At 46.5% G+C, this 27,592-nt stretch overlaps 1 protein-coding gene across 8 annotated transcripts in view; it reads right to left on the bottom strand.

Annotated features, from left to right (window-relative positions):
• Positions 1-27,592, bottom strand: part of LOC146869330 (RNA helicase MOV-10-like) — a 614,726-nt gene that overhangs the window by 130,546 nt on the left and 456,588 nt on the right. For all 8 annotated transcript variants that reach the window (XM_085650280.1, XM_085650264.1, XM_085650271.1 and 5 more), the window contains 3 exons: positions 3,008-3,125; positions 1,525-1,716; positions 902-976 (listed from right to left, as the gene is read on the bottom strand). In XM_085650280.1, coding sequence (XP_085506406.1) covers positions 902-976; positions 1,525-1,716; positions 3,008-3,125 — 385 coding nt within the window. The remainder of the gene's footprint in view (positions 1-901; positions 977-1,524; positions 1,717-3,007; positions 3,126-27,592) is intronic.

Here is a 27,592-nt window from a genome sequence, read left to right as displayed (position 1 = left end):
AGCACAACCATGTTGACATGCAATCAGGCCTGTGCTGCATGTAACATGCACTACTGTCACACACAAACGCTGCCACTCACACACACCACACACACCGTCCATGTAACATCAAGAGGAATCACAGCAAGAAACTGAAATACATCAGTTTCTATTTACATTTGATCATGGAGACAACTGTAACCATAGCAAGACAGCACCAGTAGTAACCATGCACTGGGAGGTAGCCAGAAGGTGACATGTCAACAGTGTACAGAACTTATTTAATTTAACAATGTTTGACATATAGTCAAACAGTGACAGTAGATGGAAATCAAACCTTGGTATAAAGGACCAAAGAAGGTATTCTGAAACAAAAAGTACAAAATAGCCCTGTAAAAAGATGTATTGTACCATTTCCACTGTAAATATTTCATAAATTGTAAGACAGAGAAAGCTATTTTACTGAGAATTTCAGAAGCACCATACAACACTAATTGCTCATGCAAGTGTAAAATGAAGCACATAGGATTTCAGTTGCATGCTTTTAAAGATGGATGATATGTAGGAATATTCGTGAATCTCTCCAACAGCAAGGCTGTATCTCATCTTTGACCTGCTTTTGTATAAAATCCTATCTGGAATTCTGGGTTGTGTAAAGTAAAGCAACCACTGCTGAGAACTGCTTTGCCCTGAATATCACACTTTGCCAATTTATCCTTCCATTCTGGCTAGGTTGGGTAACTGAACACCAATAAATTAGGTGAAATTTGTTATTTATCACTTGAATACAGCAAAAGTGCAGGTTTTATCCAGTGACCTCAGTGATGAACGCCAAGTCTGCATCCACCCTCTGGTCAAATGATATGAAATATGTTAACATATACTAGATGATTTACCATGTAAACAACAAGCTATGGTTTACCTTCAAATCCTTGATATCATTCATGCCTTTGAGCACTGGATCCAACTTAGTTATGGCTTTCCTGATCTTTTCAACCTGGAAAGATTCAACAGTGCAAATAGGTTAAGACTACACAAATGTAGCTTATTAGATCAGTCATGATGGCAGACTGTGCTGCTGCATGAATCATTTAAGAAAGACATTTTCAAATGCATGATTAAACACAATAAGCAACAAATGATACGGATTACAGCGGCTTATCTAAAAATGTTCTCTCTCTCCAATGCGGGACAACATCTAAAGACAAGTATCTTGGGTTGGAGTATTCCTATAGAAATTAACTTATCCAACCCTATCCCAATGCAGCGGGTTAAGAGAAAGTGAGACTAAAACAGTGTGTTCTCTAGAGGCCAATCTCCCTTACCAGAACAATGGGGCAGCATTATGAACAGGCTTCTATGTATTGCTGGCAAATGTCTTCTCACAAAATGAATTACACTGGCTTGAGCAACACTACTTTACCAAAGATGATACTCTCCATTAATCAGTGTAACATTCTAGTTTTTAATGTCACATAAAGCACTATACAAGGTGGCACAAATGTTGAACCAAGATCATAGTTTGCAATTATACCAACGCCTTACCTGTTTCCGATAAGGAGAAATAATGCCAATTTCCTTAGGAGAGAGTTTGGGCGTCCCCTTCTTTCCCTGGGCAACCAGCAGTTTCTTGAGGTAAGATACCACAGCATCAACCTCAGTCACATTGAAGAATGAAGGGCTGTTGCCTTCACGCTGGTCTTCTCCTAGTACCCCATTAAAAATGATTGGAAATCCCTAAAAGTGAAAACCGGACTAACTTTAAAATCTTCCATTCAAGGAAAATGCATTCAAGTATACACAATTATTTACTGGAGAACAATTCCCCTACTACTATGCTTGCAGTATGTGAATTAGTGAATCTTGACGATATTACACCTCTAATAAGACTGGTCGAATACAACAGGAAAGGAGTAGACAAAAAATTATCTTGCATTAAAATCAAATGAAATAAAAAAATGTTTTCCTACGATTAGACAAAAATGACTAGGGATGCAGACATCTTTTCAACATCTTTCATGTCGCTGCAAAGGTTGGAAGGGTGACAGCATGCAAGGGCGGAAGGTGCAAAGGAGCAAAGAAGTTGTAGACCAGACAGAAGCACAACAGCGTAAAGGCGCCTGGAGGAAGGGCAAGAAACGTCTTAAGCAGAGAACGAGTAGGAAGTGAATCCCAAGGACAGAAGCAGCAGAGAAACAGTGAGCGGAGATGTAAGCAGCACAAAGACATGGACCCTGAACAAAAAGGATCCTTGAGAGGTGCTGTTCATATGATGGGTGTGGATGGGATCACATACCAGAAACTATAGGCAAGAGAGGATTAACCTTCACATGCAGATGCAGAAGAGTAGCCACGAAAAATAGGATCACAGCTCGAGAACAGAAGGACAGAAAGGTGAAGTGCAATAATAAAAAAAAAAAGTGAGTAAAAAAATAAAGAAATCAACAAATTTAAATCAGCAAAAGGCAAAAGCAGCATCGGTAGACCAAAAACTTGGATTACTATGCACTCTAGCATTTGTCCTTGCAGGTTGCTTTTTTATTAGTTAAAATAACAAATTTAGTTTTGAGTACTCAATGATATGGACTTCAGAGTTGGACAGGTGTATAAATATTTCCAAACTGAAAAAATAATCTATTGTGGCATTTACATGGTACGGAGGCTTGGTACGAGGTTAGGTTCCGCAACACACAATACTTTGAAATTTTGACAACCTTAATGCCCCATTCACTAACGAATTCAGCCAAGTTACACTTAACAATTCAGTGTCTGAAGAAACCACAAATGAAATGGCAGAGCGAAACGTAGTCAGGAACAAGAATACTTTCAGATTACCGCAAGATCACGGACAAAATAATGTAAAAAAATAATGAAAAATGCTTTTATGCAGATTGTACCTCCTGAAACAAACCCCTCGAGAACATTGCTACTGAACAAACTTGGCCTTGTAAATATTAGATACACGACACAATCATGAAATAGCACACTCGCATAATGAATGCGACCTCATTTGGAAGCAAGTGCTTACCTGCTTTGGTAGATGTTCCCAATTGCAGTAAGAATGGCTCAGAATCTGATCTGCACACTCCTGAAGTTCTCCATCATAAAAAAGCTCATTTGGTATCTTGAGGATATCTGGATGGGACCTTAATGAGACAAAACAGCGCTGTTAACCTTATTACTGCAAAAGGTCGCCAACTCCTAAATATCAGTTAATTTAATCTTTCTTCCAACAATTTGTACGCCCTAAAGCCTGGCACTAATCATTTTCTGTTACACAAAAGACTCAACATTTAGAAATGATACCTTTCTGCGGTAGGTGGCATACTCTATCGGGTGTTGACCAAACACTGTGTAGGAGTGTGCATGATTGGGGCATAGATCTGCAACTATGCAAAAAGACTATCGGTTGTCCCAACTTGCAATGTTAAAGGAGTGAAAGAGTGGGAATGCTCACCACAACAGTAACCTTCCCTAAAACCATAGCCGATGTCCTCTTGACCACAGTTGAAGATAACCCCTGCCCTCAAACATTGATGAACTTCTCCGTTACCTTAAACAGTCAACCAACCCACCCTTATATGCATCCTTGGATCTTCAATGGGATTCACATGCAATGCCCTTCACTGGCTGGTTTGCTACCTTTCCAATCAATACCAGTCTGTTAACATAGGCACACAAAAGATCCCCATCACCTGCGGAGTCTCCTAGGGCTCCATACTCTCTTGTGTCAAACATCAATCTATACATTGAACTGCTTGGTACTCGAATTCAATAACAGCATCAAGATTCAGCAATGTGTCGATGATGCACAACTCTACTCGAAAACCTCCTCTGCTTCAGACATGCAATGCCTCAAACAGCGTGCACATCCTCCAGACCTGGATATCAAGCACCTACCTGAAGCTCAACCCAACCAAGATAGAATTCCTGTCATTTGCCAAGAACAATAAACAAGATAATATTCAAATCGGGCTCAACAACAGGAACTTTTACTGCTGGGAACCTCCACTTTCATCAAATGCCAAGTCACTTGGATCCACCATGGACACTAACTTCACCTCGAAGGAACACATAGTGAGGAAATTCGATTTTTGATCTCGCTTGTATTCAGCCACCGTTTCTTTGTGTTCCACCGCCATTTTGTGTTGCCCTCACTCAGGCAGCACAATGAACGAAGTTTTTCTGCTGATCTTACTGCGACGTGTCAAATAGCCTTCTGCCTCTGTTTACGAGACTGATGTCAGGGACTGGCTGAGTCCACTAATCCTCATCTGGTTTGACTAAACCCTGTCTCAACTGTCTGTCGGTTCACACCATTCTTTCCTGACTTTATCTTATCTTCTGGCCTTCGCTATTCTCTACTTGTATTCTCTCATTTCACAACTGTCCTCCAAAGCATACAAATATGTCCTGCCACCTGCAAGTTGAGTTGTAGACACTACCACTGATTAACTTGTGGGGAGGGGTGGCAAAAACAGTTGGAAGAGAGGTTTATTTGGGTTACTTGATATCTTGTTTTCAAACTTTTCTCATTGGTTATATCTTGTTTTCAAACTCTTCTCATTGGATAACCATGTATGCATTGGGAGTGTTCTTGGTGAATCTATGCGCTATAAAAGATTGTGTGTGATGCAGTAGAGTGGCAGTCTCCTAAGAACATACTGAGTGTACTTCTGGGACAACTGTACTTAGCTGCAGCTAATAAACCGGATCTTCTACGTTCAACAGAATGTCCTGTGTCTCTGTTCAACAAAGCAGGTGAACTCAGGAGATTAAGGCGTGCCCTGCGCCGCCAGGCCCATAAGGCCCTGGTTCTTCAATTGGTGCCCTCTGTGAGGCGGCTTCAGAGGTAGCGATTTTGCCTGAGGGTCGTGAGGAACCCCGCAAGAAAATTCTGGAGGAATCGCGAACCACGTCAAGCGACCCCTGTATGTCGAAGTGGTCCGAAGGTCTTTTTCAGCGCGGTTTCTCCTTCCTGACGGCTGCTGACGACTGCTGCCCTGACTGCCGCCTTGCTTTGGCCCCTTTTGGTGATGTATGGAATCGCGAGACGTTAGACGGGCCTCTGTTGGCGTAAGAAGACACTTATTTAGGTATTGGTGGGTAGCTCCCACCATTTCGTTTTTTTTTTGTTTTGGGCCTTTGATTCGGCTATTGCAAAAGCCGAAGCCGAGGGGTGAGTACAGATTGTGCTGTGTTATGCGATTTAACCCCTTGATGTTTGTGAACAGTCCAGTGAAATAACGATGCCTGGTCTGAGTAAGTTTAGAAAGTTTTGTTGTTTTGGTTGTGATAGGGATTCCCGGCTTGAGGACCCTTGTCCAATTCCTCCGGTTGGAACTCCCACTTATGAGCTTTATTCTAAACATGGTGTTGGCCCCATTGCCTTTAATGAGGCATGGATCCGATACACAAAGAACGATGGTGTTCTACAGTGGCCACAGAATGGTAGCTTTGAGCCTGACATATTAGATAATTTGGAAGCAATTTTGTTTAAAAGAAAAGCCCGGCCGGCAATGTTTGACTCTTTCCGCCTCTGGCGTAAGGAAGCCAAACAGAGAGAAATTAAACAGGCAAAACGAGATAAGAAAACACAAAGTATGATGATTATACAGGCTGCTCAGCAGTTTAAAGATAATGAGATTAATCATGAAATGGAAATTTCAGAGAGACAGCATCGTATGGCGATAGATAAATGCTATCCGGTGTTGCCTATTTCCCCTTCTGATAAAAGTAAGGATCCGGAGGAAGTCCCTTTGATGTCTCACTTAGAGATTGCCTCCTCCCTATGTACAAGGTGCTAATGCACCCCCATTGTTACAACCAGTTCAGCCATTAGTTGCGCCTCCGCCTGCTCCGGCTCTTCCGCATTTGCCCCTTCCGGTAGTGCAGCCCCCCACCTCTTCCGCCACCGACTTCTTTGCCTCCGTTTCCTGAACATCAACCTCCTTTGCCTTCGGCTCCCCTTATAACTGTTAATTCTTCTGTTAGTTCACCTAATACCTTGTCCCCTGTTCTTATGTCTAATTCTCCTACTGTGCGCAAACGAATCACAGATACGGCCTCTGGGTTTCTGTCTCCTTTCTTTGAGACTTTGAATATGTCTCCGGCTTTTTCTCGAAGACAGTCTCGTAGTCAACTCCCAGGTTCCGACGAACGGGTGGTATTGGACTCTCTCGCTCGCAAATGGATCGAGAAGGGTCCCCAGTATAGTGTGAAAGATATCATGACCACCTTTCATCAGTGGGAGGCGCCCACGCAGAGATATGTATTTAATGTTGTGTGACACTCTCGCTAAAGAATGGGAGGATATGGATTTGGGTTTACTTCCTCAGGGTTTGTTAGATGTTCAGGCTAATTTCGATAAGGGACTCATTGTGGGTTCTAAGGTTGAGGATGCCGTTTAGGTCCTTATTTTCCTCACAGACCTTTTTTGATTCCGATCCTGCTGTTAGGCTGACATCCAAACATTATCCCATGAGAGAGGTTCCTCCAGTGTGGAGAGAAGCGGTTGCAGCAGCAGGTGCTAATCCAGCTGTTCCCGCGCACTTCCAGCGTATATGGGTACATGTCCCCTGGAAGAGATCTGAAGTTTTGGCTCTTAAACAGTCTCTACCGGCTCCCTGTAAAAACACTGCTGGTTATTATAAGGAGTTGTCCCAGACTGTTGATGCCTGTATTATGAATTTAGCCGATATTGATATGTTGATGGGAAATGTAGTCCCACAAGCATTATGGGCTCGGATTCGTAGAGAGGATCACGCCCAAGCATTGGGTGGTACTTGGGCCGCTATTATTGCTGCGGATACAGCTCAAGTGGGTGGTGCTAAGCCTGATGTTTTGATTTCAGAACTCCCTGGTAGGATTACTGCTTTAATGAAAACGATGATGCCCGCGTTGAGAGTTAATTGGGATAAATTAGCTGCGTGTAGGCAGAAGAAAGAGGAGTGTCTCTGATTTCTTCACTCGTTTTGAGGAGACGTTTATTGATGACAGTGGTCAGGATATGACTACGGAGGGTGGACAGCGATTATTTGTAGATAAATTCATATTTAATTTGCTTCCCGAGCTGTCACACAAGTTGAAAGATTCTGAGAGTTCATGGGCTCTTTCTTCTTCTGCCCAGATATTGGCTACTGCTCAATATTATGAGAACAGGGATAAAGAGGAGAAAGAAAAGCAAGAGAAAAAGACGAAAGAATTAAAAACGAAGGTTCTTCTGCAACAAGCTTATCCTCCTCGTTATACTCAGCGCCAGTTTCAACCAGTTTCAGAGGGTGTATCAAAAGCCTGAGCCCTTTATTCTGCGACCTTTATTAGGTCCTAACCAATGTGCCTATTGTAGAGAGGAAGGTAATTTTAAAAATAGCTGCCCGGTTTTATTGCAACGTAAGGGAGAACTATCTGCTCCACGAGGCCATGGTGGTTTCCAGATAATATAGAGGGGTAGAGGTCGAGGTGTGATGCCTCAAGAACAGCGTTCCTTACCCCCTCCAAATTCTACGAACTACTTCGATCAGCAGAATACTCAGTCTACACAGTATTACAATGATGATTATCATGTTGAAGGTGAAAATGAAAGCCTTCACGCTAACTAGGACAGCCATAGACAAAGTGAGGAAGTTGTATCGATTCCAGTAAATCAGGATGGGCCTTATGTCAATGTCACTACAATGGGTGTTTCAGAGCCATTTCTTTTAGATACTGGTGCGATGAGAAGTTCTGTCATTCACTCTAAACTCCCTGGGGCACCTTTGTCTGGCTTAACAAATGTATCGGTGGGATTTTCTGGCGCTCCAGTTCGTAACCCGGTCTCCTGTCCTTTGCCTATTTCAATTGGCCCTTATGATATGGAAGCTCATCTTCTTTTAACGACTGGTTGCGGCGAGAATCTGTTGGGTTTGGATCTATTGAAAAGAATGCATGCAACGATATATTGTTCTCCTTCTGTGCATCCTACTTTAGGGCAGAAATTGACTTCTTCAATGTATTTGTCTAAAGATCAATTCCCACCTGAATTGCTCTCTCTTCCTGCAACGCTCTGGGCTACGGTCCAAATGATGTTGGTTGTCTTATGTTGTTACTCTCAAGCCTAATGCTAAATTGCCACGCATTCCTCAATACAGAATTTCCAATGAAGGTGAAAGAGCGCTTTTGGATATCATTTATGATTTGGTTCAGAAGGGTGTGATTGAGGAAACGAGAGGAAATGTATGTAATAGTCCTATTCTTCCTGTTCTTAAACGTACTGATCCTTCTAAGCCTCCTGTTCATCGTTTTGTGATTGATCTTCGGGAGGTCAATAAAATTGTTGTACCACAGTTTCCTGTTGTTCCAGATATCACTGCCCTGTTAACTATGATACCTGCCTCAGCGGCTTGGTTTTCTGTTATTGATCTGAAAAATGCTTTCTTCAGCATTCCCATTGCCAAAGAGAGTAGGGATTTTTTTGGTTTCTCTCTAGGAGGCCGAAGTTTCCGGTTCAAGCGTGCACCCCAAGGCTATTGTGAAAGCCCCTCCATTTATAGCCAAGCTCTGAAATGTCAGCTCGATGTTTTTCCTTTGCCCCCAGGTGCTACTCTTATTCAATATATGGATGATTTGTTTATTGCTGCTGATTCAGAGGGTGTCTGCAGGAATGTGACTGTTGCACTGTTACGTCACTTGTCTGATGTTAATTATAAGGTTTCGCCTTCTAAACTACAATATGTCCGTCGAGAGGTTACCTATTTGGGTCATCTCTTATCAAAGGAGGGAAGGTGATTAACCCCAGAACGAATTCGAGCAATAGCGCAAATGTCTGTGCCATTTACACAAAGAGAGGTGCGCGCCTTTCTGGGCATCACTTCTTATTGTAGACAGTGGATTCCGAATTTTTCTTTGTTGGCCAAACCTTTGTTAGCACTCACTTTGAAAGACACACCCCAACCCCTTCCTTGGACTGACGAATGTCAGAAGAGTTTTTCTGATTTATGTACTGCTCTGTGTTCTGCTCCTGTGTTGGGTACTCCAGATTACAGTAAGCCCTTCACGCTCTATGTCTATGAAAGAGAGGGTTGTGCGTTGTCAGTCCTAACACAACGATTTGGAGACAAACAGCGGCCATGTGCCTATTTTTCAGCTACGTTAGACCCAGTAGCCAAGGCATTGCCTAGTTGTCTTAAAGCTACAGCAGCAGCAGCGATTTCTATTCGTCAGTCTGCTGGAGTGGTGCTAGATAATACTCTTGTTGTTATGGTGCCACATGCAGTGGATACTTTGCTAAACAGAACAAAAACACAGCATCTTACGAGTGCTCGTTTGTCTGGATATGAGCTGACGCTCTTGGCTAGTCATGTGCACATCAAACGATGTAATATTTTAAATCCAGCCACACTGTTACCTCTTCCAGAAGAGAAAGATATTCGGAAACAACAGGATTGTTTTCTCCATACTGAGGAGGAGACAAAAGGCAGGATTGATTTGAAAGATCTGCCATTAGTGGATCCAGATGGGATCCTATGGGTGGATGGGTCTGGTTTCAAACTCCCAAATGGTGAGACAACTTCAGCTTATGCTGTTACCACCTTGTATACAATCGTGGAGACAGCACGCATCAGACATAATTCAGCTCAGGCAGCTGAACTGATAGCTTTGACCAGAGCGTGTGTGTTATCTAAAGGAAAGAGTGAATGTGTATACCAACAGCCAGTATGCGTTTGGTGTGGCGCATAGCTCCGGTCGTTTGTGGAAGGAAAGAGGATTCCTTACCTCCCACAGTACTAAAATACAGCATGGTCAATTGGTAACTGATCTTCTTGAGTCACTTGTTTTGCCTACCCAGATAGCAATTGTGAAATGTAGTGCGCATAAGAAGATTACTGATGATGTTGGTCGCGGAAATGCTTTTGCGGATGAGGTAGCAAAAAGGACAGCCAGAGAAGTCGCATGTATGTTGCGGGCCCTGCAAATTGGGTCAGGGAAAGAGGGATGTGTGAGGACACAATAGAAAGTGTGAGATCGCTTCAGGGAGATGCTACAGAGAAAGAGTTGAGAAAGTGGAAAGAGAGTACAGGAATGTTATACGCAACAGGATGTTGGATAGAATTGTCAGAACACCAGCGTTGGCTGTTACCAGACGCCTACGTACTGCCTGTAGTTACTATGGCGCATGGTCCAGCCCACATCAGTGCAAAAGGAATATGTAAACTTCTGGCTCCAGTGTGGCTGAACGAAGGGATTCCAAAATGTGCAGATAATGTGGTGAAGCATTGTATCATTTGCTTGATGTACAATCCGGGAAAGGGAACCCCAACTCCGGCAGGTGATTTTGCTCCCCCAACATATCCTTTTGAGGTGTTGCAAATCAACTACATTCACATGGATCGATGTAACAATCTTAAATATGTTCTGGTAGGGGTATGTGCCTTTTCCAGATGGATAGAGGCTTACCCCCTGAAAGACAAAACTGCTTTGTCCACTGCCAAGGTTCTTCTTAAAGAGTTCTTCCCTAGGTTTGGTTTGCCGCGCATAGTCTGGAGTGACAATGGAAGTGAATTTGTAGGCCAAATTATGCAAAAGGTGTGTACCGGTCTTGGTATAAGGCAGAAGTTTCATGCGGCAAATCATCCTCAGTCCGCGGGTTTGGTAGAGTGCACTTAACTTAAGCTTGCAAAAGTACAAGCCAGCACAGGTCTTAATTTGCCCGATGCTTTACCTTTGGCTCTCCTGTCCACTAGAACAGCTGTACATTCTCGTTTGGGACTCAGCCCATACGAGATTGTTTTCGGGCGCCCAGCTAATGTATGGGGAGTCCCTCGCCCTAGAAAGTATTCTGATATACAGTATTCAATGCTGATTGACTATTTACATGACCTCACCACTAAATTACGTGTTCTTCACCAACAGGTTCAAAACGCTTTACCAGAAGCCTCCACAGACCCAGGTCATTCTATCCAACCTGGAGACTGGGTCTGTGTGAAACATTTTCAGAGGACAAAGAATTTGGAACCTCGCTGGAAGGCGCCTCGTCAAGTTCTTCTGACAACTCGCACAGCAGTAAAAGTCGAAGGGAAAAAGAACTGGATCCACGGCGTGCACTGCAAGAAAGTGCCCTTGCCTTTTGATCAGTGGGTTCGTAAGGGTATAGGTGATTCTGAAGGAGAAAAAGTCCCCCGATTCATACCTTTCAGTAGTGCACACCTGGATGGAACTCGATCGGAGAAAGATGACGACGACATTCTACAAGAAGCCGTACCTTCCCATCTCCGATTAAACACTACAGAGCCACAGACCCTATTTCAAGACCAAACTGTACCAACAAGGACTAGATACAATTTAAGACCTAGATTGGTCAAGGACACCAGAGATTTCCATCTCTTCTGCTACATTTATCATCTGTCCAGGTTGCAGGGTCACGGTAGGAGTCTTGGTTTGTGACATGTATAATGGCTAGGCCCCCAGGACTTGCAGTGTCATAGGACGGCTAATAATCACAGCCAAGTGAGTAAGGAAGATTGCCGTGAGCAACAATTTTAGAGGATGGATGTTATATTAGGAAAGAAGGATAATAAGGAAGAGATGAGAAAGAAATATTGTAAAATATTGTACAGTCGATGTGGCGTAACATTGTGTGTTTCTATATTTTTGTGTATCTTATTGGCTTGTGTAGGTTGGGTTATTCATGCTATGCAGCAAAAAGTTGTCCCTAATTCTATCTCCTTGCCTCTTCATTCTACTATCTCCCCACATCAATTATATACACTTCCCCAACATGAACTAAATCAGGAGAACAGAATATTTTAATAATTCATTTATCCAATTGTTGCACCAACACCAATTGGTAGTCAACACAACCGACTGTTGGGTGTGTGGACTTATGCCTCATACCACAGTTAAAGGGATGCCATATTTAGTCCTTCCATTTCCTTATGAAGGTTCCGCTTGGACCTATTTTGTAATATTTTCAAATGCATATCAGAGCCGATTTAGACATCCAGTTGGTTCCTATGGTAGTAAGCCAGATTTTAGTCATAATTCTCCGACTAAAATTGTGGAGAATAATAAGGTTCCTGTTGACGAGAGACAAACATACTAATTGGAACGTGACTCGTTACATTACTAGCCTTACAGATAAAACTAAACAGGGAAAATCTCCACCAATTTGGACTGTCCCTCATCAAGGTAATTTCTGTTTACAAATGAATAGCCAGACTACTGACACTGGACAAAGAAAAAGCTTTTGTTCCCATACATACATCTACACGTCTCAGAATTCACCGCCGTTAGTGCCATCCCAGGGCACATATTTTGTCTGCCACGATAGAGCTTACACGTGGCTACCAACGGATTTTTCAGGAACATGCTATATAGCTTTTCTTCTCTCTCTTACATACACTGCTCCTTCAGGCCATCATAGAAACAGATATGGCAGAGGGATTATTGATTCTAAAGACACGGCAGGACAAGAGGGAAGTGATTTCCTCAAAGGATTTCTTCCTTTTTGGGGCCCAATGGCCAACAGCAGAAACATGAGACAGCTGGTTCGTGTTGTTGAGACTACCATAGATGTCACTGTGGGAGCCTTGAGTAATCTCACAGCTGAACTTCAGGCGGATCGTCTCATGACTTTGCAGAACCGGATTGCACTAGATGTTATTCTTGTAGATCGTGGTGGAGTCTGTAAATTGATCGGATCTATCTGTTGTATTTATATGCCCGACGACGCCCCTACGGTATACCAAGCCATCTCCAAATTACACATGATCTCCGAATCGATTCATCAAGATGAAGGAGATGTGTATTTATTAGGATGGTTTTGGGGATTACTATCTAAATGGGGATGGAAGGTACTAACCTTCCTTGGAGTGGTTTTGGCCATCATTTTTTCCTGTTGTCTCTGTATGCAGTGTGGCCCCGCCATCTGCGGTCTTTGTGCCACTCTGTGTGTCCCAAGACCTGAGTCACACAAAACAGAGAACATTAAAATGATGTTGCAACAACAGTTTGACGACCTCATGGCTATTGACATTGATTCAGATTAACGTGAATCTGTGTGTTTTGCCTGAGTTATGGCAAAAGGAGGGTCTGAGGAAATTCGATTTTCGATCTCGCTTGTATTCAGCCACCGTTTCTTTGTGTTCCACCGCTATTTTGTGGTGCCCTCACTCAGGCAGCACAATGAACGAAGTTTTTCTGCTGATCTTACTGCGACGTGTCAAATAACCTTCTGCCTCGGTTTACGAGACTGATGTCAGGGACTGGCTGAGTCCACTAATCCTCGTCTGGTTTGACTAAACCCTGTCTCAACTGTCTGTCGGTTCACACCATTCTTTCCTGACTTTATCTTATCTTCTGGCCTTCGCTATTCTCTACTGGTACGCTTTCATTTCACAACTGTCCTCCAAAGCATACAAATATGTCCTGCCACCTGCAAGTTGAGTTGTAGACACTACCACTGATTAACTTGTGGGGAGGGGTGGCAAAAACAGTTGGAAGAGAGGTTTATTTGGGTTACTTGATATCTTGTTTTCAAACTTTTCTCATTGGTTATATCTTGTTTTCAAACTCTTCTCATTGGATAACCATGTATGCATTGGGAGTGTTCTTGGTGAATCTATGCGCTATAAAAGATTGTGTGTGATGCAGTAGAGTGGCAGTCTCCTAAGAACATACTGAGTGTACTTCTGGGACAACTGTACTTAGCTGCAGCTAATAAACCTGATCTTCTACGCGCAACAGAATGTCCTGTGTCTCTGTTCAACAAAGCAGGTGAACTCAGGAGATTAAGGCGTGCCCTGCGCCGCTAGGCCCATAAGGCCCTGGTTCTTCAATAGCCAAAAATCAAAGATGGCCTTGTACCAGCTCTCTCCTGTACAAAAAAAGAGAAACCATTTCTTCCAGAAATGGACTTCAGAACTGCATTTTAAGCTGTCCTAATCTTGCATCAGGATGGTGGTAATACCCTACTCCATGGCCTCCTATGTGCCACACTGGCACCATTTAGGGGCACCCCGCATGCTGCAGCACATTTTATTCAGGGCCTGAAGTCATAAGATCACATCACCCCCATCCTGATGGAATGGAACTCTATGGGCTTCCAGCTTTCTCTCCTCTTAAGCAGTAACTTTATGCTGGTCTTTGACCATGTACTTTCCTCCACTGCCTTCCGCTTAGGGTACTGCTATAGAAATACCATATGCACACATGCATATATTGGGCAGCAAAGGATATCATAATGCTTTAATTGGGGTAGGTTGTCCAACCGCCTCATGGGATCCTCAAGGGAATGCATTGAAGTATGCTGCAGCCAAGTTGGGAAGGTGTTGTCTAAGGAGACTTCCCTTTGGACAAGCACAACATCAAAACCCTATAGTGTTTCTAGAATTGGGAACTAATTGGGATTACTAAACTATACAACGTCTGGTGGCTCAAAGATCACTTGAGCACCCAAATAACAAGTTTGTGCACGCTGAACTTTCCATTTTTGATACTTAAGGTTGGTATGCTTGTAAACTAAATGAGAAATCAACTGGGCCTTCAGATGACAAGGATGTGGAAGATGCACAACTTGGCCTCATAGAGGGATTCTAAAATTCTATATGGTTTACGACACACAGATTCAATTACTGTTTAGGAAGGTGGATGACAATACATGCTTGAGAGACTGGAATGGTTGGCACTGCTGTACATTATCGCAATGCCACAGTACCCAAAAGATTTTGTGTTAAAAAGGCAGAACACTGTTCTGGGGCTCAAGCTGAGTTTATGGCCAAGGCGGTCTCTGGGAGTTTGGGGCAATTGAGCCCCACCAAAATGCAATAAATAGTTATGCAATATTTGCATGGCAAATGCACATGGATGCGCAGATTATGAAGTAGCTCAATTTCTCCACTGGAGACAGCATCTTAAAATTGACTTGTGAATGAACAAACAATTGTTTATACACTAGACAATGTTGGCCTTAAAGTTTGCTACTGTGGAGTAGTCACTGGGGACTGAGTGGGAGATGCCATATGATTATATATGGATATCACTATTGCTACTATATACTGCCTGGATAAACCCTCCTGTTAATGCAGTGCCTAAAATAATGTTGTCAATGTTTGGACATGCCTGCAAGTATAACCAATGTATGCTGATTTATCCCTCAATGGATGGGTATTTCTTGCAATGTATTTCACCATGGCTTTTATGTTTATATTTGCCAAAACCTAAAAAAGAAGCCCTTTCTATCAAAAAAGTAGAGAAGGTGAAGTATTTCTTTAAAGGCATAGTTTACATCATCTTCACTGTAAGAAGAAAAACAATTTAGCTGCCTTTGATTTTTACCTGTGCAAGCCTGCCAGCCTTTGGTGAATCTTTTTTTTTTTTGTATATTCATTTTTATTGGCATTTCATTATTACGCAGAATACATCGCATATGATCGTTAAATGAACACAGTACAAATTTAAGGCGTTTCATTTGATATGGCATTGTGTCAGCAGTCTGTGGTGGTATAGATTATGGTTAACTGGATATCACTGCTGTTGGAGAAGAACTTGCTAACTGGACGCCCGAGGACACGGGGCATTGTCTGTATCAGGTACCGTGGGTACGGGGCATTGTCTGTATCAAGTACTGAGCGCAAAAAAATAAGAGTTTGCAGACAAAATATGTATACAAGTTATACTGGTATCCATCTAAAGATGGCTATTTTAATTTAAATTAAAAGGAAACATTAAGTCACATACATCTTTGTCTAGAGGATTAAAGGTTGCCAACCATTAGTGTGCTGATAAGCAGGCACAGTGAATTTCAATAGGAGCAGAAAAAAACTGGAAGATACATTATGCCACTTACATAGCTCTTTGCTGCTCTGAAAGTAAATCGCATCAATCAACCTAACTAGATATACCACCAGGCTGCCACTTTTTATCCCAAGGACATTTTCCTTGAAAAACGCATGGGTCTAGTTAAACCCTGCATAAAAAGTATAGTGCTCATTGAGATTGTCTTGGGGTTTCCTACGCATTGTTGCCACTGCTTATCTGTGATTTCGGTGGAGAGCGACGCTGTCCAGTATTCACGCAGTGGGGACAGTGAGGGGGCTGTGTCTGTTCTAAGTGAATAATGTAGGAGAGTAGGATCTGCACTTATGTTGCCCCCACTTTTTTTCTGATGTATACACTGGTTTCTGGCTATAGTCAGACTGGGTCCCTGCTAATCAGGGCCCCAGTCTCTCCGTTCTCTCTAAACGACTTGGAGTGCATATTAGATACACTAGTGATTGGATACTGTGGTACCTTATGAGCCCCTAGTATATGGTACCTTCGGTACAAAGGGCAGAGGTACTTCACAGGCCTACCAGGGGCTGAAGCATGTATTATGCCACCCCTGGGAAGCAGTCTAAATCTGACACCTCAGGCCTGCTACTAAAGCCTGGGTGAGGTAGTGTTGGCACTCCTCACAGAGGTATAGGTTCCTATATCTCACCATACACACACATATATAAACCTATCAGTCACCCCTATGGCAGGGCCTATCAATCCTGAGGGCAGGGTGCTTGGTTTACAATGTGAGGGGGTGCCTCTGCCATGAGCAGGGTCCCTCTGCAGCTAGCAGGGTCTATTCCCTGTGGCTGTTTTAGGATGTGGTTAAACCATATACTCTTAAGTGCATTATAACCTCCTGGTTAATGCTAACTTTGGAATAACTGCATCAAAACATGTTGTGTTTGGTGTCAAACATCTTGGAATCATACCCCCACACCAGTAACTGGTGTGGGAGTATGATCCCACCCTTCTAGAGGGGATGACGTGTACCTACTGTGGTAACACGGTAGAAATCTGAAAGAGCCCTGGAATCACAAAATGGATGCCACCAGCACAGACACTGGGCTGCCCTCCTGCTGCTGACTGAAACTCGCAGTGGAGGAGGCCCAACAATAGGCATCATGTCACAGGGAGGTGGCACCACCTTCCAGACAGGATTTAGTGTATTGGAGCTGGGTGGGTGCACTCCTAGAGTGCTTTGAAGTCCTGCACTGGGGGAGCAGTAGGCTCCTCTGTGCATATGCCAGCTAAAACAGTTTCAGGGGCTACCTGTCCCTGCTCTGGCGCGAAACTGGACAAAGGGAAGTGGGTGTAACCACCCCCTCCCCTGACCCTCCTAGAGGAGTGGTCATAGAGCTAGTCCCTCCCTTTCTTTTACTATAAGATAGGAACACCTTGCCATTGCAAATTAGATAAAACCTGGACGACGCTTTACAAGAAGAATCCTGGCCCCATCGACGTTCCACTACCTTTGGAAGACAGAAGAATCTCCCTTGGAGTCAAGGAGTGACTCCCCTGCTTGGCAGGCACCTGAAACTCTAATCAACTGTCGCAAACTTTCCCGCTCCCGCCGGAGTCCGAAGTCCCTGCAGCCCCGGAAGTGGATTTCCTGACCTCAACGGCCATTGTGAGTACCCAGCAGAGCTGAGGCGAGTGGACCCCACGAGTGACGAGGAACCGCAATACCTGGGAACCGTGCACTATTGTCGAGTGCAACCCCTTCACGACGTTCTACGAACTTGTGCTTTGGACCATTTGTGGCCCAAGCCTCCAGCAGGTTTTGCAGCAAAAATCAGTGGCCTACCCCGTCCCGAGTGACCGTGGGCTCCTGTGAAGCATTTTCTTCAAGAGGCGTCTTCGCGATCCTTTGCCCGTTGGCTTGTGGGTCCCCCGAAGACTTTATCGACTCAAAGGGCTCCCCTGGTTGCTCCAGGCCTGCCCTCACTCACTCTCCCTGGGTGAGTCCCTCAGACCTTGCTGGTCGGCACCATCGACTTTCTTCACTCCACATGAGACTTGCTGTTGCCAAGGCTTGTTGGCTCCAATATGGTTGCCGACACCGCAGTCAGCTGCAGACGTCATGGGACACTCCGAATCCAGCTGCTGGTCATCGTCGATCCTTCCTGGACCTCGTGAGCGAAGAGTTAAAACACCCTTGATCACCTGAAATCACCCGACATCCGTGGGCATCCATCTTCCTGGCCCCGGGTCACTGGCAAGTGACTGAACACTGTCCCTTCATTTTTCAGGTCTTCTACATCTTGAATCCAGTCTTTGATTCCACCGGACACTTCTTCTGTCGCCGCAAGCAGCAAGTCTTCTTTGGTCTCCATAGAAAACAGCGACGCGACCCGACACCAAAAGACACCTATCCACCCGGCTTCCCTGGGTGAGGTAACTTGTGTACTCCGGTGCCCTAGTGTGTGTTGGCCCTCGAATTAATTACCTTGTAAGTGGCTTGCTTGTAGACTTCCTCGAAGTACCCTAAAACTTTACAAATCAAACCGCGACTTGCTCCATTGTAATCAATAGGGAACCTGCGGCTGTGTTCTCACACTGCATGCGTCTCCCCTTACTTACCTGCTATCACTGCAGTCGTGAAGCCCCAGCGATTCTACAGGCCCTAGCCCTGGTCATTCTGCAAGTCGACTTTCATAAACCTCTTTTTTAGTATATGGTCTGGTACGCCCCTAGGGCCCCAGCCATATTTTTGCTTAACTTATTGTGAAACGTTTATATTTGAATGTGTTCCTGGCTACTAATCTCATAAAGAGATTAGTAGAGTGTGTCTAGAAATAAATACATATATATTTGATATATATACCTGTGTGGTGTCCTTTCATTTGGTAATTCAAGAGATTATAAGGTAAAACAAGCTGCTTTACATTCCTCAGAGACTTAGCCTGAAGGCTGCTCTCCACAGCTACCACTAGGATAGCTTTCTTTAAAAGGTGGTCTTAAACCTATCTACCATAAGAGTCGAATAGGACTGGTGCAAGGTGTCCACTATAACTAGTGACCAGCATATGCCAGGCCAACTTCTCACAAATAATATATGGCCGTGATGGCTTTCCTACCCGACCTGTGGGTCAGTAGTGTCTGCAAGGCTTCAGAAGTCGGTGGTACCGTGCTTATGTCCCACCAGATATGTGTTGCCTGTTGTGTCAGTGTTGCGTAGAGAAGGAATGTTACGGGAGCCACCCCGTAGTTGTCCCTCAGAGTATCAAAACCACACAAGGCAGAATCTATGAATAAATCCCCCCCATGCTGTCAGTCCAGCCTGCTTGCCAATCAACCAGTTCCTGATGCTTTAGGTAGGTGTATGATCCTGGTAGCGTCTCAATGGGGAGGTCTGGGGCATAGGATATGATGCGATTACTTTCAGAGCAGCAAAGAGCTATGTAAGTCTAGAACTCCTGAGGCCTGAGCCGGGAGTATTATCGAGTGACTCGTGAGCGTTTCATTGCTTATTTTGCAATCAATCAATCAATCAATCAAAGACATTTCTAGAGCGCGCTACATACCCGTAGGGTCTCAAGGCGCTGGGGGGGGGGGTGCCGCTACTGCTCGAACAGCCAGGTCTTCAGCTTCTTCCTGAAGGAGAGGTGGTCTTGGGTCAGGCGCAGGTCGGTCGGGAGGGAGTTCCAGGTCTTGGCGGCCAGGTAGGAGAAGGACCTTCCTCCTGTAGTCGCTCTTCGGATGCGGGGGACGGCGGCGAGGGCGTGGCTGGCAGATCGGAGGTGGCGTTTGGGAGCGTAGAAGTTGACTCGGCTGTTGAGGTAGCTCGGGCCTTGGTCGTGTAGGGCTTTGTGTGCGTGGGTGAGGAGGCGGAAGGTGACTCTCTTGCTGACGGGGAGCCAGTGGAGGTCTCTCAGATGTCCGGAGATGTGGCTGGTTCGTGGGATGTCGAGGATGAGTCTGGCTGAGGCGTTTTGGATCCGCTGGAGTCTCTTCTGGAGCTTGGCGGTGGTGCCGGCGTAGAGGGCGTTGCCGTAGTCCAGTCGGCTGGTGACGAGGGCCTGGGTGACGGTCTTCCTGGTCTCTGTGGGGATCCACCAGAAGATCTTCCGTAGCATGCGTAGGATGTTGAAGCATGACGAGGAGACGGCGTTGACTTGCCTGGTCATGGAGAGGGAGGAGTCCAGGATGAAGCCCAGGTTGCGTGCATGGTCTGTCGGTTTGGGTGCGGTGCCCAGGGCGGGAGGCCACCAGGAGTCGTCCCAGGCGGAGGGTGAGGAGCCCAGGATGAGGACCTCCGTCTTGTCTGAGTTCAGCTTCAGGCGGCTGGTCGTCATCCACTCGGCTACCTCTTTCATCCCTTCTTGTAGGTTGGCTTTGGCGGCGGCGGGGTCGTTGGTCAGGGAGAGGATCAGCTGGGTGTCGTCGGCGTAGGAGATTATGCTGAGGTTGTGTTTGCGTACGATGGCCGCGAGGGGGCTCATGTAGACGTTGAAGAGGGTGGGGCTCAGAGAAGATCCTTGGGGGACGCCGCAGATGACTTCGGAGGCCTCTGACTTGTATGGTGGTAGGCGGACTCTCTGTGTTCTACCGCCGAGGAAGGAGATGATCCATTCTAGCGCCTTGTCCTGGATTCCGACGTTGCTGAGGCGCCGTACTAGGGTGCGGTGGCAGACCGTGTCGAAAGCCGCGGAGAGGTCTAGGAGGATGAGGGCCGCTGTTTCTCCATTGTCCATCAGGGCTCGGATGTCATCGGTGGCGGCGATGAGGGCGGTCTCGGTGCTGTGATTGGCTCGGAAGCCGGACTGAGAGGGGTCGAGGGATCCGTTTGTCTCGAGGAAGGCGGCCATCTGCTTGTTGACGGTCTTCTCGATGACTTTGGCTGGAAACGGGAGAAGCGAGATGGGGCGGTAATTCTTGAGGTCGGTGGGGTCCGCTGTTGGTTTCTTGAGTAGGGCGCTGAGTTCGGCGTGCTTCCAGCTCTCCGGGAAGGTGGCGGTGTTGAAGGATGTGTTGATGATGTCTCGCAGGTGGGGTGCGATGACAGCGTCGGCCTTGTTGAAGACGTGGTGAGGGCAGGGGTCAGTCGGTGATCCGGAGTGGATGGAGTTCATCGTGCGGATGGTGTCTTCGGTACTGATCGGGGTCCAGGCGTGGAGGGTGGTGGTGGGGGGTGGTTGTTCGGTCATGCTGTCCGTTGGTTGGTTGTTGAAGCTGCTGTGTATGTCTGTGATCTTGTTGTGGAAGTATGAGGCGAGGGAGTTGCAGAGGTCTTGCGATGGGGTGATGTCGTTGTTTCCTGCGCTGGGGTTGGAAAGCTCTTTCACGATGTTGAAGAGTTCCTTGCAGTTGTGTGCGTTGTTGTCCAACCGGTCCTTGAATGCTGTTTTCTTGGCGGCGCGGATCAGCTGGTGGTGCTTCCGGGTAGCAAGCTTGAAGGAGGTCCTGTTGTCCGGTGTCGGTTCCCTTTTCCAGACTTTCTCGAGGGCTCGGCAGTTCTTCTTGGAGCTCTTGAGTTCGTCGGTGAACCATGGGGCCTTCTTGCTGCCGGGTCTGCTGGGCGCGGTCCTCAGTGGGGCGAGTTCGTCCGCGCAGTTGCTGATCCACTTCGTGAGGTTGTCGGCGGCCTGGCTGGGGTTCGCTGAGCTGGCAGGAGGGTGCTGGCTCAGGGAGGTGGCGAGCTGGTCTGCTGTGATCTTGTTCCAGCTTCTGCGGGCGGCCTGTTGTTGGTGATGGTGGGTCGGCGTTCTCTTGAAGGTGAAGTGGACGCAGCTGTGGTCCGTCCAGTGAAGCTCTGTGGCGTGGCTGAAGTCGATGTCTGTGCTGGATGAGAAGACGGCGTCGAGAGTGTGTCCGGCAAGGTGGGTGGGGGTGGACACCAGTTGCTTGAGTCCCAGGTTGGCGAGGTTGTCGAGCAGGGTGCTGGTGTTGCACAAATCATTTTATCTGATATATTGCTGCTACTTGCTTTTATCCTGTGTTTTAGTATTTTAGTCGAACTGGGGGCACGTCTGGGATAGAGGCGGAGCTCTAGATTTTGGGCCGCCATTTTGGATGTACGCAGGTCAGCGGGCTAGGCTCCCTGACTGCGTATAAATTGACGATCTGGCGCGAGCGCACAGCAGGCGCGCCGTTGGCGCGCCGAAGGCAAGCCCATCTGCGCCCGTCCGTGCCAGGTCAGCGCCTAGCGCCAGGGACTCTGCCGATTTCGGCTCGGTTACTGAGCCAATCCTCAGATATGACACCCTAACCTTGCAGAACCTCAGAAAGGGGACAACCTTAAATTGCCCTTGCCTGGTACCGAAGGATCTGCCCTTAATTCCCCCCGATTACTGTTCAGGCTGTGCCTCCAGTATTCCGAGGATTCTTAACATCCCCATTTCCATTAAGGAAGGGAAGAGGGGAGAGGCCGAGATCAAGAAGGATCGCTCATTAGCTTGCATTTTGTTAAATGCAAGGTCCCTAAGTCAAGCATAGCCTTGAGTGTGCTAGACTTATGGAGGAACTGGAGGTTAAGGTTGCCTTCATAACGGAAACATGGACCGATCCATCTGCAGGGCCAGACATGGTGAAGGCCACCCCCCCGGACTTCCTTTCTTATACTATGGATAGGCCTTTAAGGAAAGGCAGAGGTTTGGCGGTGATATATCACTATTCCATCAAAGCATCCTTCCAGCCCATCCCCATGGACACCTGCGAAGCCCTATTTTTTAATCTCATGTTAACCCATCACCAATCTTTTAAGGGCTGTCTTGTGTACAGGCCACCTGGGATCCGGAACTCCTTCCTGGCCTCCGTTGGAACGTTATTGGAGGAGGGGCTGCTTTCCAGGGCCTTTACAGTCCTGGGAGATTTTAACTTCCACCTAGAATTAAGGGAAGATGGGGACACTATGGCTTTGCATGATTTAATGCTGTCAGTAGATCTCAGGCAGCGGGTTGAAGGACCTACGCACAGGGGAGGGCATACCCTGGATGGGATTTTCTCTAACCAAACTAATCTTCATTTCCAGGGCCTTCTCCCTCTGGCTTGGTCCAACCATGCTGCAGTTCAGTTTGAGATACGACTAGGCAATCTTGGTAAGGAAACCATTGGTCGAAAGAACAGTATAAAAATCCGAGCCTGGAATAAGGTGGAAGAAGTTTCTCTTAATAAGCTGCTATCCTCCTCAGCAGCCTGTATGTCAGATGAAGTGGAGAGCGCTTGTCAAAATTATATGGGCTGGCTGCAGCAGGCCTGTGACAGACTAGCCCCGATTAAAGTATTACGGCCAAAGAGAGCACAGCCCTCCGCCCCATGGTACTCGCAGGAGCTCAGGACCCAAAAGCTCAACTGTAAGCAGCTTGAACGCGCTTGGAGGAGCAATTATAAAGGAACCGAGAGAAAAGCGTACAAACTCAGCCTGCAGACCTATAAACAAGAAATTGCGTCAGCCAAACAAGATACTTTGCCGCTCAGATTTTAGAGTCTAAAAACGCAGCAAAAGAACTGTTCAAGACGGTGGCGATGCTGGCATCGCCGAAGCCAAGGCCGGTTCAACCGAGCCAACAACTATGTGAAGACCTGGCCGAATTTTTTCTGGCCAAGGTGGAAGTTATTTTCGGGGTTTTCAGTGAGGGAAGTACTGGCATTATGGACGTGAGCAGGGAAGGCCCGAGGTCAGAGCATGCTTCCGGCCCAACCTTTGACAAATTCCGGACAGTTTCTACACTGGATACACAACAAGGCTTGATGGAAATTAACTCAGGCTCCCCTTTTGACCCCTGCCACAGCAGGGTGGCTAAACTGGCTTCGGGTCTGATTGCAAAGAGGCTTACAAGTATATTTAATCTTATGTTTGAAACCGGTCTCTTTCCAAGGCTGTGGAAACTAGCATCGATTCTACCATTACTAAAAAAAAACAACCTTCCAACCAATGATCCTAATAGCTTTCGCCCGATCGCCAGACTTCCTCTACCGGCCAAGCTGGTCGAAAAATTCTTGAACAGACAACTCAGTCTCTTCTTGGTTGATACACAGGCGCCTGACCCTACTCAATATGGCTTCAGGCCAGGTCACAGTACGGAGTCCGCTTTGGTTAAAGCCACGGAAGAGATTAGGGAGGCAGTGGATCAGGGAGGTAAGGCGGCACTGATCCTGCTCGATCTGTCCGCAGCGTTTGATACGTACCACCACTCAATACTCCTTAATCGCCTAAAAACGTGTGGTATCGGTGGTAAAGCTTGGGACCTTATCAGATCCTTTCTAACAGATAGAAAACAAGTGGTAACTCTGGGGGAGTTCCAGTCTAAACCTTTTTCCACACCTTGTGGTGTCCCTCAGGGGTCATCACTCAGCCCCACCCTTTTTAATATTTATGTGAGCGCACTGGCATCCGTTATTAGCGCATATGGATTTGGCATCACCTCCTACAGAGATGATACTCAAATCGTGGTATCTCTGACTCCAGGGGGGGAGGTGGACACGAAAGGGCGACTGCGGGAGTGTATGCTAGCAGTATGGAGCTGGATGGCTAAGAACTGTCTCAAATTGAACTCTGACAAAACGGAGGTTATTCTGTTCGGAAACACCTCCAATTTCTGGACCCCGGCCTGCTGGCCCGATTCTATGGGTACGCTTCCGGTTCCGGTTGTAAAAGCCAAAAACCTCGGCATAATACTCGACGACAGACTGACGCTAGAGTATCATATTAAGGAGGTGACTTCCAAAACTATGTACACCATCAGGATGCTGAGGAAAGTGCTACCCCTGTTGCCCCAGGATAGTACACATGGTGGTCAGTGGGCTGGTTTTGGCTAGACTGGATTACTGTAATGGACTATTTAAACGCGCAACACAGAGCACTGAGTAAACTACAGATTCTGCAGAATGCTGCAGTACGTCTACTTATGGGCTCCTCAAGATTTTCTTCGGCCTCTTTGGGAAGAAAAACCTTGCACTGGCTTCCTGTCAAAAGCCGAATTCGGTTCAAGGCACTGACCATGACCTTCAAGGCATTGCATGGCCTAGGCCCAGAATTCCTAAAGGACCGACTACACTGGCATGTGCCGGGTAGAAGCCTGCGGTCAAAAGAAGCTAATCTGGCCCATGTCCCGCGCATTAGGAAAGCCCGCTGGGGTGGTAGGAGTTTTGTCTATGAGGCCGCTAAGGCTTGGAATGACCTCCCTTTCTATCTCAGGACCATGACAGATCTTCTGTCATTTAGAAAGGAACTCAAGACCTGGTTGTTCCTTAATGAATAACCCCGGTCATCTATTTATTAGCTCTCCCGGTTTCAGGACTCTCAGGAAATTCTAGATATCGCCAGGACACCTCCGGGTAATTGCCGCGCTCGACAAATATCAATAACATAACATAACATAACATAAGTGGCATAATGTATCTTCCAGTTTTTTTTCTGCTCCTATTGACATTCAATGTGCCTGCTTATCAGCACGCTAATGGCCGTCAACCTTTAATCCTCTAGACAAAGATGTATGTGACTTAATGTTTCCTCTTAATTTAAAGTAAAATAGCCATCTTTAGATGGATACCAATATAACTTGTAGACGTATTTTGTCTGCAAACTCTGTTTTTTTTGCTCTCTACTATTGACTGCAGCCCTCATCACACTGTCCCCTTTCCACAAGCAAACATACACACACCCTCTTCCTTGCCTTTTAATAAACAATAGAGCTGAAAGCAATATACCGTGGCATGATTTGCGGTGCTAATTTAGTATTGAACCCTCAACAGTGTCACCAAAGGCCGGAGGGACCTCCGTTGGCGGCCTGGAGATGGGGGGGGGGGGGTTTAGTAAGTGGGGAGCCTTGGAGGAAGAGGCGCTAAGGTCAGAATAAATTAAAGGCATTTGCAAAAACCACATATCCATGCAATGGGAGACACTACTCCACTCCTATAAGCAGGATGGGCAGGCAAACCACTGACGCAAGTCACCCCGCCTCCCGCGGGAGGGATACGTCACGGAGAGACCCAGCGCACCTCTCCTGTAGAAATTGACATACAGTAGAGCGTGGCCCAATGCCAAACACAAACAACAACCAGCACACTCTGCCACGACATTTCCCCTCCACATCGAGGTCCACACAGCGCTGAAATCAAAGCCGACAAATCAGCCAACCGGCCCCTATAATAATGCGGTATCACGCATACAGTTATAGTTACCCTAGATGAAGAAGTTAAGTTTCTCGCTAAAAGCACAATAAGCGGAGTACCCCAACTCAAACACCGCAGATCAACACAGAACCCATGATACAGACAATGCCCTGTGTCCTCGGGCGTCCAGTTAGCAAGTCCCTCTCTAACAGCAGTGATATCCGGTTAACCATAATCTATACCACCACAGACTCCTGACAACGCCATATCAAATGAAACGCTGTAAATTTGTACTGTGTTCATTTAACGATCATAGGGCAGCATTTGGATATCACGTAATGCCACCAGGCACTACGGGCTGCCCATAGCAGAGTACAACCCTAGGTCCTCTTAAGCTGGGCTCTAGTACCCGATAGCCATTCAAGCAGGTCTGCTCCCGTTAACGATATTGCCCAGGTGTCTAGTTCAGCTAGGTTCTTCTTTGCAAGCCAGCGCATGGGCCACTAGAGCTGGGCGGAAGCATAGTATAACTCATAATTGGGCGCCCCCAGTCCTCCCTCAGATATAGGGAGATGAAGCTTTGAGAGTGCTCCCCTCGAGTTGACCCATATCAGGGAAACTAAGAGTGAGCGTAGGTCATGGAACAATTTCTGAGGCGGTCTGTAGGGGAGAACTGCAAAATAGTATAGGAGCCTAGGGAGGAGCAGCATTTTGGATATGGCAATCCGGCCCATAGGGGATAATGGGAGAGCATTCCAGAACGGGAGACTCGCCCTAGCACTGGCGATCGCCTTCCCCAGATTGCAGTCAATCAGATCAGACGGGGAGTGGTCGACCTGGACTCCCAAGTATTTATATGAGTCATACACTCTGGTAAGTGGGGCATGGGGCCGCTGCCTTTACTCAACTTGGATTGGTGATATCAGGAATAAGACGGATTTATCCCAATTAACTTTCAGACCAGACAACCGCGCATTGGTTTTTAAGAGTTCAACTAGACCTCAGAGCGCCTTGCCCTGGATACAAAGATAAATCAGTGCATCGTCCGCGTAGAGGGACACTATGTGCAACTGCGTGTGCACTCGAATGCCCCAGTCGATAACATGGCTGCGGAGCGCACAGGCCAGGGTCTCCATGGCCAAAGCTAACAGCATGGGTGAGAGTGGGCATCCCTGCCTGGTACCGCGCTCAATATAAAAGGGTGGTGAGATAACGCTGCCTGTTTTCAGCTGGGCACGTGGGTTGGTGTATAACATTTTCACCCAGAGAAGGAACTTAGGACCTATACCAAAATCGAGCCAGCACAACATGTAGGTAATCCCACCCCAGGGTATCGCAGGCCATTTCTATGTCTAGGGCTGCTATCCAGTGTTACCCGGGAGCCGTTTGGGCCCACTCTAGGATTCTAAACAGGGGACGAAGGTTCAGTCCCGTGCTCCCGCCCGGGACAAACCCGTTTTGGTCCGTATGGACCAACAGGAGGACAACCTCCAGCAATCTATTGGGACGCAATTTCCCCAGAATTTTGTATCCAGTGCTTCCTTATGTGCCAATCTCGTTTTGGAGAGTACTGGTAGTATGTGCGGGTCCGTGGGGGCCGTGCATTCCTGGTTTAGTACGTCGGCAGCTAGCCCTTGGATTTCCCTTGTTAGTGTCATGCGGGTACCGTACACTGCCTGTATGACCTGCCCGTTGTAGGACGACCTTCAGGGCGTCCCATTCAATACCAGCATTTGTGGCCACCCCTTCATTAGTCTGGAAGTAT

This window comes from Triturus cristatus, chromosome 1_1 (genome assembly GCF_964204655.1).
Source record: "Triturus cristatus chromosome 1_1, aTriCri1.1, whole genome shotgun sequence".
Classification (NCBI taxonomy): Eukaryota; Metazoa; Chordata; class Amphibia; order Caudata; family Salamandridae; genus Triturus; species Triturus cristatus.
This window is presented reverse-complemented; position numbering and strand designations above follow the sequence as displayed.